The 12,523-nt window shown below is 42.2% G+C and overlaps 1 protein-coding gene across 3 annotated transcripts in view; it reads left to right on the top strand.

Annotated features, from left to right (window-relative positions):
- ABCC3 (ATP binding cassette subfamily C member 3) overlaps positions 1 to 12,523 on the top strand; it is a 78,029-nt gene that overhangs the window by 59,712 nt on the left and 5,794 nt on the right. For all 3 annotated transcript variants that reach the window (XM_083727938.1, XM_083727939.1, XM_083727937.1), the window contains 10 exons: positions 667 to 834; positions 1,575 to 1,758; positions 2,532 to 2,634; positions 2,770 to 2,917; positions 3,833 to 4,040; positions 4,645 to 4,955; positions 8,030 to 8,229; positions 8,659 to 8,785; positions 10,917 to 11,018; positions 11,120 to 11,266. In XM_083727938.1, the coding sequence (XP_083584064.1) occupies positions 667 to 834; positions 1,575 to 1,758; positions 2,532 to 2,634; positions 2,770 to 2,917; positions 3,833 to 4,040; positions 4,645 to 4,955; positions 8,030 to 8,229; positions 8,659 to 8,785; positions 10,917 to 11,018; positions 11,120 to 11,266 (1,698 nt within the window). The remainder of the gene's footprint in view (positions 1 to 666; positions 835 to 1,574; positions 1,759 to 2,531; positions 2,635 to 2,769; positions 2,918 to 3,832; positions 4,041 to 4,644; positions 4,956 to 8,029; positions 8,230 to 8,658; positions 8,786 to 10,916; positions 11,019 to 11,119; positions 11,267 to 12,523) is intronic.

Below are 12,523 nucleotides of genomic sequence, written 5' to 3'. Positions count from 1 at the left end.
GCGGAAACCCAGCCAGATGGGCAAGGTATAAATAATAAATTATTATTAATGTAGCAATTGAACAGTGATTTGCTATTTTAGCTATTGTAACTTTTCGGGTATTCTCTTTTTTTCTCTTTTCCCCTTGAATTTTAAAGGTGCGGCTTATTAGTGGGTGCGGCTTATATTCGGGCCAATACTGTAGATCTGAATAGAATGTCCACAAAAGGACCTATCATATTCTGACCTTTTTGATTTCCACTGAATCATATAAATGCAGTGTTCTCTAAACAACTTGATATAGCTGAAATCTCCCAAGATAACCATCATCAGATGTGTTAACCATCTTCAGGAACACTGTCATTGCCACTTGAACCCCAATACAATGCATCTCTCGCACAACGGCTAGGAGTACCACCCCCCTTCAGTTAACTGCAAGAAAACTGTCACAAGCAACATTTTTACATTTAAATTTCTCCACCATTTCTTCACAGGGACTGTCTCTAATATTTTTACTTTAGATCAACATCCATTGATTTATAACAAACAGCCCATGGACATTGTAATAGAATGTTTGAGCTATTGACCATACAGATATTGCAGTTGTTTTTTTCACCCTGCTCCAGCTGGTAGCAGTGTTGAATTTAAAAGCTATGGTGTGCTTTTTCTCTTTCCCCCATCACACAGGGCATCAATCTCTCAGGTGGCCAGCGGCAACGAGTGAGCCTTGCCCGTGCTGTTTTCAGCGAGGCTGATGTTTATTTGCTAGACGACCCCCTTTCAGCTGTGGATTCCCATGTGGCCAAACACATATTTGACAAAGTCATTGGACCAGAAGGAATGCTTAAAGGAAAAGTGAGCTAACAAACATCTAAAATTCTCCATGTCTGCAGTCACTTCAGCATAGTACTGTACAGGAACATGGTGGCACATGTAGAATTGTGTGAAACTTTGCTTTTCTTTGTGTAAGGGAAGGGAAGAGACAGAGAGAGTTTCTAGTCTCCCTAAAATGATTAAAAGTAGAAATGATTGAAACTATGTAAGCCATGATCTCAGAACATGTTTAGTGTGGAAGTTGTTGAATACTCGGTAGACATGGCAGACGACACAGCGATTTCTCCAAAGCAGCTCTTTATTTTGTAAGCTGGAACAGAAAACTGAACAGCAAACAGCTCAGCCGGCCTGCTTTTATAGGCAGCCAGCTATCAACATTGTAGCAACAAAAACCTAGGGTTTCCCGCCTAAAATAACTGACGTGGACCTGAGTGAAAACTATCTACAGTATCCCCCTGCTGGCCCAGGGTGAGAACTTCAGTACATAACAGAGGTTGACCTCCTTTGCCACCCAAAAAGCCCACTTCCCCATTCTCAGTCATATGTTGCTTTATAGCAGCAGCTTTGTACTAACGTGCAGCTAGAAAAGCAATCCTATTTTGTTCAGGCTTAGATGACTTCTAACTGGTTTCGTTCTTACACGACTGTTTGCAGTAATCGCAAATTGCACCTTCTTGACAAACCGCCTGTTTTAATTCTTACTTTGCTAAAACAAAAGCAGGATGAGTATTGCCTGACCATTGTCTTGTTTCCCTTTTCAGACTCGAATTCTGGTGACCCACAGCATCAATTTTTTGCCACAGGTGGACCACATTGTTGTACTTATAGATGGCAAAGTCTCTGAAATGGGGTCCTACCAAGAGCTTTTGCAACAAAACCAGGCTTTTGCAGAGTTCCTCCGCAATTTTGCACCTGATGAAGACATAGAAGAAGATGAGCCTACAAGTAAGGATTCCCACCTTCCTGCCGCAAATTCCCTGCCCAGACTGTTAATTACATCATGCCAGATTGAAATGCTAGGAGCAGTTTGGAACTGTGTTTAAATCTTTTTTTAAAGAAAAAGCATACAAAATGATGAGCACTTTCCCATATATGTATAAATGTAGCCCTTAAAAAAAACGGGGGGGGGGGCACAAAGATGCCTAGTATTCAAGAACATGGGGTCCCCCCCATTTTTGTAGAGAATTGAAACTGGGTGGACCAGTGGATCTTTGCAACCTGGTCTAGTCAGTGCCATCACTCTGTTTACTACTAGGGGGAAAGGCTGTGATTAAGAATTAGGATTGGAAGTAGGTAGCTGTATGTTGGTAGGTTGGTTTTTCCTTGAGGTGAGGCTTTTCTTTACCTTCTTCCCCCACCTCCTCATTACACTTGTATAATTATAATGCCATGGAATCATCAGTCAATCCTATTTCTTTCCAGAAATGCTTGCATGTATACTTGTTATAATTCACAAGGTTCACAATGCTGTATCATGAGACCCTATTAGCCCCATTCCTTGTCTCAAAGCTGGAATCCCAGGCCTGATTATTCAGATATTGCCTAGAAACCCAAACACACCGAAGCCCTCTTTATTTTCCCTAAAGAGTTGAACTTCCTTCTTGATTTTCAGTCTTTTTTTGTGGCTTGGGAAGCTGTACACTCAGCAAAACCTTTCTAAAAGATTGGCTCAGCAAAAAGCCAAAATAAGCTAAAGATTTCCTATCCCATTGCATTAGTGGAAGATGAGGAGGTCCTGCTTGCTGAAGACACACTCAGCAACCACATAGATCTGGCAGACAATGAACCAGTGACAAACGAAGTCCGTAAGCAATTCCTAAGGTAAACCCTAAACCTCTCTTTAAAGGCGTTACTACAGAAATTGAGCGAACTTGCCTGTTCTGTCATTCAGCTGCGTAATTACCGTAATTCTTATTTTTCTCCTCCACCCCACCCATTTTAATATATAAAACACAGAGAGCTCAGTGTAATATCTTCAGATGGAGAATGCCCTGGTAAAATGTCAATGAAAAGAAGAGTGTGTGATAAAAAGCCACCTGAGACAACTCAACCCAAGAAAAGTCCTAACAAACTCATTGAGGCAGAAACTTCTGAAACTGGCACGGTAAGAAAGGTTTGCTTAAACAATAAGGACACTTTACTTCTTCAAAGATGTTTCTTAATTTATTAAAAAGTACTTAGCATAGGAGGGATGATCAGAAGGTTGATGGTTCGAATCCTTGCGACCGGGTGAGCTCCCGTTCCTTGGTCCCTGCTCCTGCCAACCTAGCAGTTCGAAAGCACGTCAAAGTGCAAGTAGATAAATAGGTACTGCTCCAGCGGGAAGGTAAACAGCGTTTCCATGCGCTGCTCTGGTTCACCAGAAGCGGCTTAGTCATGCTGGCCACATGACCTGGAAGCTGTACGCCGGCTCCCTTGGCCAATAAAGCAAGATGAGCGCCGCAACCCCAGAGTCGGTCACAACTGGACCTGATGATCAGGGGTCCCTTTACCTTTACCTTTACCTTTACCTTTACCTAGCATAGGAGCAGACAAATGCAGGAAACTCAGCTGCATAATTTGTGGCAGTGGAGAGCTTCTGGGTGGGTAGCCTTGCCCATCAGTCAGATGTGGTCCTTTGAAGGCTGGCTGCAGTTGACTGAAAGGGCTTTCCCAATAATATATTGAAACACCACTTAATGCTTTCTCATTGTTCTTTGACACACAGCACATATATATTTTTTCCCATTACATGAGACTCTTCTTTATTTAGATTCATTAAGTATGAATCCTCCCTGGCTATATATTCCTTCTATTTCTATAACAGTTCTATGTTTTCCATATGATACCTCTACTCTGGACATCCTTCTGTTGCAGCCACATTTTCTGCCTTCAGGAATGCCTGCATAATGTGATTTCATGTTGGTGATTCCTACTTCATTGCACAAATTCTGACTCCGGCAAGTGGCTAGTTTTTCTGTGAAATTAAAGGCATTGGTTTTTATAAACTAAACAAACTCTATTTTGTCTCAAACTGCAGGTCAAACTGACTGTTTTCTGGCAATACATGAAGGCTGTTGGCCCCCTAGTTTCTTTATTTATATGTTTCCTGTACTGCTGTCAAAATGCTTCTGCAGTCGGGGCCAACGTGTGGCTCAGTGACTGGACCAATGAACCGGTAATAAATGGCACTCAGCGCAACGTGGGCAAGCGAGTCGGAGTCTATGCTGCCCTGGGTCTCTTGCAAGGTTAAGTGTGTTATTTGCTACTGCTCCTATAGATTTAAATACAGCTTGCTAGCGGAGCTAGAAGAAATGGTGTGTGGTATGGAATATACTGGTGGTTCTTAAACAGTGGTCTAGGACAAAGGTCTGATGGCATTCTCAGGTAAATGGATTGAAAAGAACAGAGGAAAACCGTGAAGAACCAGAAATTTAATTGTATCATTCTGTCTAGCAAGCTTAAATGTTTACAACAACACAAAGTCGAATTCTGCCCTAGGAACAAATATTCCTATATCATATATAGGGATGTCTACATTGCTCCTTACACAATAAAAGTTGGTTTGTTTATTTAGCTGTAAAATGTATATCCTGCCCTTTATTAAACAAAATTGATCAAAAGTCATATCATATAAAATTACAATCAAACCAGCCAGAAAATACTTGTAGAATTTAAAAATCACAGTCTAATCTCTCTATATGCAACCTCCTGCCATCCATCACTTGATGCACGAGGTGTTGCTGTCGATTCGTATAGCCTGCTAGAGGAGTTGCAAAGTTACGATGAGAACAGGGCCACATTCAGTTGGTACACTCAAGTCTTCTGCTTATTTCTCCCTTTTGCAAACAGGGGTTTTTGTCCTGATCTCCTCTTTTACTCTGGCAATGGGTGGCATCAGAGCGGCTCGTACTCTCCACTCCGGATTGCTGGAGAACAAACTCCACACCCCACAGTCTTTCTATGACACAACTCCAATTGGCCGAATCATCAACCGCTTCTCGAAAGACATCTATGTGATTGATGAAGTGATACCGCCAACTATCTTGATGTTCCTGGGAACCTTCTTTGTTTCTGTGTCAACGATGATTGTGATCATAGCAAGCACCCCACTCTTTGCTGTGGTTATAATACCTCTGGCAATCCTATACTTCTTTGCCCAGGTAATTGGGATAAGTACCTTTTTTGGCTTCATTGCTTGTTTTCTTTATTTTTTTAACAGAATGTTAGGTGGCTGGCATAATCGTTCTGTTTTTTAGTATTTCAAGCCCCAAATGTGCATCCCTTAATATGTGTGTTAATACTGGATTCAGTTACTTTGAATGCAGAGGCTGAAGTTCCAAAGTAGGATTGTCTGAAGTCTCTTACATTCTGCAAAATAGCCTTTGCAATGTTTAGTTGCTGTTAGGCACAGCAAGAAGGGAATAGGAGACATAGAACAGGAGAGGTGGCTAACTCACCAGCAGCCTTAGATAAGAGTCTTGTGGCTCTCTGGACCTTTCATAGCAGCTCTTGCATGTTTTCAAAGCACTCTCACTTTTTAATTGCTTTTTTGTTGTTCATAAAGTAATCACTAATGAAAAGGCAGGCAAGGGTATAATATTGCAATGCCACAGAGTAAGAACATATATTCTAAGGGAAGTTTGCTTTCTCATTAACTGAGAAATAGAAGTTCACAAATCACAACCCATAAATCAATTAAACTTTCTGTGAAAAATACTAACTTAATTGGTGGAGGCATTCCCCCCCTGTTTTAGATAGCCATCCCTCTATCAAAGGGGTATTCCTTTTGGAGACAGCTTTTAACTAGACATAGTTTAGCAAACGCTGACCCATAAAACCAGTGCAGGTGCACCCATGGACACTGCTTTGGCAACCCATCGCTTCTTCTATGACAGGTGGAGAACTTATTTCTCTCTAGATGTTGTTGGACTTGAAAACCCATCAGCACCAGCCAGCATGGCTAGTGGTCAATATGGGAGTTGCAGCCCAGCAACATCTGGAGGGCCACACATACCCCCCCCCCGTTCTGTTATCTCCAAGGTCGTTGCTCTGTTGACCAAGCAGAAAACTATATATCTTTTATGATACCAGGCCTGCAAATCCCAAGGCTTCATACTCCTCTCCAGCTCAGAGGCTTCCAGAGTGGTGGACAAAATATTAATACAAAAGAAAAATACAATAAGAGCACAATAAATACAAGCAACCAATCAAAATCAGTATAAAATAGCAAAATAACCAAGTGCCCACCTACCACACTGGGTATACTATACATTTATGAGTTAAATTCATCTCTTAAAAAAGCTCAGCTGTTTAGAACATGGTGCTGATAATGCCAGGGTTTTGTGGGTTTGGTCCCTGTATGAGACAGCTGCATATTCTTGCGTTGCAGGGAATTGGACTAGTTTATCCTCAGGGTCCCTTTCAACTCTACAGTTCTGTGATTCTGCAGCATTCTGCCTCTCACGTAGTAACCAGCTTAGTTCACATCCCCTCTTCCCTGGGTAGCTCCAGTCTCTCATCTAGGAGCAAGTCAATCCACAAACAATCACCCCAGAGGCAGTGCCCTCTCCTTCCATCATACCCTGAAGGAGCAATTCAAAGCATGTGGAAACTTTCCCCTAGAAAGAGTTACAGTCCTTAACCTTGGGCAGAAGATTTGGCCAGCTAGACCCCACCCATGAAGAACCCATCTAGAACTCACCATACCACATTCCCTTTTGTATCTAACAATAGCCTTTGGGCCAAAGTACCCACAGGCCTTAAATCTCAGCCTCTGAAGTTCCCAATTCAAGCCCCAGAATCTGTGATAGCATGTTGTTGGGAACAAACGCAAAACACACACTACTTCTTCTTTGGTGATCACTCGTAGCCAAGTAAGACTGCCTTCCATGAACACGGTCTTAACAGTGAGTCCGTAAGTGACACACACACAGGCCACGAGGCTGTCAGTCGAATGTGAATATTTCTATTTGATTAACAGCTTCCCTTTTAAGCAGTCTCTTAACTGAAATGGTAGAGCATTCTCTTTGAGTAAATTTTAATGACAGTTTCTCTAAGCATAAATTACACAGACCAGCTACTCTAAAGCCCATTTTAAAAGCACTACCCGAATGAAAAAATGCATTGTGTGGGAGCTCAGATTAAAAAAAAACAATGATGACAATGATGATGGAAATCTGCATTTACCAAATGAATAGATCAATTGCACCAGTTAATCAAGAAATGTTTTCAAGCCCTTAGGAAACATTAGGAAGCAGCAATAGGAACATCATAACTGCACAGCAGGACATCCCTTTGCTCCTTTTTTTGGCAAGCTTGCCTTTCTGCCAGTGTAGGATAGTTCTTTAAGTCATCCTGTAACAGTGGCAATCTTCTGCATTATAATGTTAAAAACTCAGCTCAGTGGGCTGGCTGGTAGACTCGGCAGTAAATTGATGATTGGGTGCGTTCTCAGAGTTGCAGCATAGAAGCCAGCTTATGCAGTCATAGAATCATAGAGTTGGAAGAGACCACAAGGGCCATCGAGTCCAACCCCCTACTAAGCAGGAAACAAGGGATAGTGCTTTTCTTCAGACTGTTCCACTTTAGGAGCCAGTGTGGTGTAGTGGTTAAGAGCGGTAGTCTCGTAATCTGGTGAACCAGGTTCGCTTCCCCACTCCTCCACATGCAACTGCTGGGTGACTTTGGGCTAGTCATACTTTGAAGTCTCTCAGCCTCACTCACCTCACAGAGTGTTTGTTGTGGGGAGGAAGGGAAAAGAGAATGTTAGCCATTTTGAGACTCCTTCAGGTAGTGATAAAGCGGGATATCAAATCCAAACTCTTCTTCTCCTTCTTCAGGCTGCAAGTGCAGGGGCTATATATTTCAATGCTTCTCCATAAAATAAATTCCATGTGCACAAAGATACCCACATGTCTCAGAAGAAGACTGTCCTCCCGGACATTGTGTTTTTCTGTGCACAGGGAGTTTTTGTGGTGGAGCGAGCATTATTTGTGTACTAAAGTGAGATAGTCTAGGAAAAGCTTTACCATGTGATTCTGGTGTCTAATCAATTGTCTCTAGGTTTAGAGTTGGAAATAGGAAATGCTTCCCCAGTCCCGGGTGTTTCTCACTCTTACGTTGCACAGACATGGCACAGTGTATTAATAGTTCAGCTCAAATATCTAAAAGGTTTCACGTTTCTTTGTTTTGTTTTGTTCTTTTACCTGTCTGCCTTTGAACCGAACAACGGCAGCGGTTCTACGTAGCTACCTCTCGCCAATTGAAGCGGCTGGAATCTGTCAGCAGGTCTCCCATATATTCTCATTTTTCGGAAACCGTCACAGGAGCAAGCGTCATCCGAGCTTATAGAAGAGGAAAGGCTTTTGTTCGTCTCAGTGACATGAAGGTGAATGACAACCAGAGAAGTCACTATCCCTCAATTGTGTCCAACAGGTAAAATCAATCTTTGAATTAAAAAAAAAAAGTTAATGGAAATAATTTGAGTAATTGAACTAGAGAAACAGCTTCCTCGTTCCGTCTGTTTCTGATGTTCGGGCTGTGCGTGCCCTTAATTATGTAGCCAAAACAGCACCACCCAACACAAGAGGGAGGCATCAGCAGAAGTATGCAGAAGTACATAAAATCTTTTTAAAATCCTAAAGGAGCTGGAACTCCCAAAATAGCCAGTGAGGGCTGAGAGTATTGAGTAACCACAGATTGCTGGCTGACTGATGCTGGGGAAGAAATGGAGGGGTAATGGAATGGAGTATCTTGAAGGGTAGCACTCCATACTGCAGCATTTTATTGCAGATCCCACTTGTTTTCACATGTTGCATTTTGAGTTCTGTACTATTTACTTCTTTATGTTTTCTCGTTTAATAGGTGGCTGGGAATTCGAGTTGAATTTGTAGGGAATTGCGTCGTATTTTTTGCAGCCCTTTTTGCTGTGTTAAGTAAAAACAGCCTGAGCCCTGGCCTGGTTGGACTTTCCGTGTCCTATGCATTGCAGGTGTGTAGAATGTGTCTCAGGAGAGAGCTCATCTGAACAGCGGAACTGAAATATCATTATAGTGTGACCTTTTCATTAGGCATTTGGGCTTTAATTGCACAATTCTGCGGCATTTCTACCCTTCAGGCGAATAAGGGCTCAGGGTGTGGGTGTGTGGAAGACTGGTTGAAAGAAAATTGGGAGAAATGGGAAGAAAATAAAGAACAAACCGAGGAATAAAAGGAAATGCTTTTGGAAGATTGCATCTAAGATTGTCAGCTTACATGTCTGTGGGATTCCCCCCCCCCCAATATTAAAAAGCCCAATCACAGAGTTAATCAGATTCTGTGCAGAGTGAAAACAATGCATTAGCTGTGCATTTGAATGCAAGCAGTATTTATTCTGGTTGAGGAAAAGAATATCACTCTCCCTCCTGGCAGGGTGCCAGCTGGTTGGGAATGGCTCACACAGTTGGTTCTGCTCATGTGCACATATATGCCCCTATATTTATTTAACAGTTTCTACGCTGCCTGCCAATGCAAAATGACAAGGGCTGTTTATAATAACTAATAAAAACACAATAAAACTACAGTAAACTACAGATTGCTAAAAAAACAACCACACATCTTTTGCAGCAAGGCAATCAAAATATCTTCAGAGGTTAGGAAAACCAGAAGTTTTGCCTGGTGCCTAAAAGATAGTGGCACAGGTACCATTGGGTGAGCCTCTGGGGAGGGTGGGGAGAGCTCCACAAGCAAGGTGCCACAGCCAAAAAGATCCTGCCCCATGTAGCTCCAGAGAGGAGGGGGCCAGATGAAATTGCAGCTCTCGCAGCGTGAAGGGAGCCTTCAGAAAGCTTAAGATGGCAGTGTTGTGCTTCTTGTTCTTGGTAACTGAGGAGAAACTACACCAAGGTTTTAACACTATATTCTACTAAATTTCCCACAGCAGGACATTTAGTTAAGGATAGCATATTATGGTAGCCATCAGTTTAGGCAATCTATGAGGGATTTAAGTACCCTTTCAATAAGGTGTGAGGTCATCAGCTTTACTAAGGATGGGTTAGATTCGATATGGCTCTGAAATCCTGAAGCAAAACAGTGGGCTTCACTTTAAAAAGTGCACTGCCGTACCTCAATCAGAAGTAACAATCTTTGATGGAGAAATTGCTTTGTGAAATTCTTGGTCCTATACTATTACATCTGGTCAGATCAGAAGATTTGAGCTTTGCCTCTCAGCTTTAAAAGCTATGAATGCTGATTTTGTAGAAAGGAGAGGCATATTGATTGAATCTCTATCCCAAGTAACAGTGGGATCACACATTAAAATTGGCAAAGCAATGAATTCTACCACGGTGCATTTATATTCAGTGGAATAGAAGAAATAGCGATACCTTTGATAGTTTATAATAAGCCCTCAAAGGTTTCAAGGAAATTGAAGGTACTGTGTGCACGCTCATTTCCTTGTAGGGATTTGCAATAAAATTAGATGCTGGAATATTAGGCTTACCCAAATGGTGATGTTGTAAGAATGGGAAGCTACAGTATTTCCTTTTTCTTATTGGTGGGGAAGCAGCTGAAGAAAGGTGATGTCTTCTGAGACATTAAAGAGAGCAATACAGGCGATGGGCCATTTTGCGTGGGGGGTGGGTGGGATGGGGGCTTCATTCCCAGCCCCCATGCATATCATCTGAGCGCACATAAGTGCACCCTGCCCCATTCCTCCCCCATTATGCCCCTCTTCTGCCTTCTTCCGGGTCCAAAAGGGGAGCAATACAAATGGGGATGATATCAGAACTTCCTAATTTCTCAAAGCTTCACCTGTTATGGTTTGTGTTCAGCTCAGCGTAATGTCAGCTGAATTTCGACCCTGCATTTCAAGGATGGTCTGTAGCAGGAGAGGCCAGTCTGGTGCCTTCCAGTTGCTGTTGGACTGCAACTCCCATCATCCCTTACTCTTGGCATCACCGGATGGGGCTGAGAGGGAGTCCAGTTGAACACCAATGGGCACTACCTTTGCTCTGTGGGTAAACACACACACACACACACACACACACACACACACACACTATATATATATATATGATGGTTAATATATTTATTTATTTGTGACAGTACTTTTCTCAAACAGGTAACATGTTGTTGTTTCTTAGGTGACAATGTCTCTGAACTGGATGGTAAGGATGACATCAGACTTAGAAAGCAACATTGTGGCCGTGGAAAGAGTTAAGGAATATTCTGAAACTGAAACTGAGGTGAGTTCCTAATAGTCTGAATGAGAAGTGTTCCTTCTGGAAACAGTGTGTGTGCTGTAATTCTTTCTCTACTGTGTGCTGTAATTCTTTCTCTCCTCTAGGCTCCCTGGATAATTGAAGACAAAAGACCACCAGAAGACTGGCCCACTCGGGGCGAAGTGGAGTTTGCAAACTATTCTGTAAGGTACAGGAAAGGCTTGGACTTGGTGCTGAAAGACCTCAGCCTCAGTGTGAAAGGTGGAGAAAAGGTACAATCACAGTTGCCATGGATAGAATCAAATTATATGTGAAGTAACCTGAATTTGCAGACTTTGTTTTCAGTTCATTCGGTGCATCTATTGGAACATACTGTAGCAAACTGCCTGGTACCGGGTCAGTTCATCAAGCTCAATACAGTGGTACCTTGGGTTATATACGCTTCAGGTTATATATGCTTCAGGTTACAGACTCCGCTAACCCAGAAATAGTGCTAAAGTGGTGCTTCAGGTTAAGAACAGCTTCAGGTTAAGAACAGACCTCCAGAACGAATTAAATACTTAACCCGAGGTACCACTGTATTGCTAACACAGATTGGTAGGGGGGCTCTAGCATTTTGGTCAGGAGCCTTTCCCAGCCTTACCCAGAAATGCCAGAGATTGAATTTGGGACCTTCTGCATCCAAAGCAGTGTGTGTTCTACCATTTAGCTTTCACCCCATCTCCACTGTAAGAAGGCACTGAGTGTTGCTTGGAGAAGCAGCAACTTCTGAATTGCATCTTTCCTCAACTGACAGCGTCCTGTCCCCAGAATCCCATCTACTTTGTGATTTCCACTTCTGTTTCCACCTCCAGTAACAACTTTCATTGTCAATGTTCACACATGCCATCAGCATCCTTTCATCTATAACAAATTAACTGACCCTACGCCAACCAGTGGGGAAATGAAACAGAGCCACCTAGATACAAGGTGGAGCCTCTGTATACTTCCAGGGCTCCCTAGGTATGCAGAAGAACATCACTTTGCAAGAAAGAAAGAAAAACAAAGATTGCAAATGAACAAAGCCCCTCCTATAGGAACAGAAAATGTGGCACACTTTAAATTAGAAACCATAGATAAGGTGAACTCTAGTGCATGGAAGCTTATGCCAGAATAAATGCATTGGTCTTTAAGGAGACAAAAGACTGTTGTTTTCACATTCAGCAAGCAGTAATTGTTTGAAATAGAAAAGAAATTGTAGAAGCTTATGCAATGAAAAATGTGTGTGCAGAAATAGAAAATGTATAAGGCTACATTAAAGAAAAAGAGCGGCTAGGTCAGTAACAGAAAGAAAGAAGAAGAACATCAAAACTTTAAAAGTATTGGTTGCAAGGGAAACTATAGGTATAGAAAGGAGAATTTCCTGGATGCCAAGATCCAGGTTTGGGGCAAGTGCTTTTTGGTGAGAGAACCCCAGCAGAAATATGCAGCAAAGTAAAGCATGGAATATAGGCTGTTAGACCTTGTGAGTTCTAAAACTTCCAAACCTG

This window comes from Podarcis gaigeae, assembly GCF_964106915.1.
Source record: "Podarcis gaigeae genome assembly, chromosome: 2".
Lineage (NCBI taxonomy): Eukaryota > Metazoa > Chordata > Lepidosauria > Squamata > Lacertidae > Podarcis > Podarcis gaigeae.
This window is presented reverse-complemented; position numbering and strand designations above follow the sequence as displayed.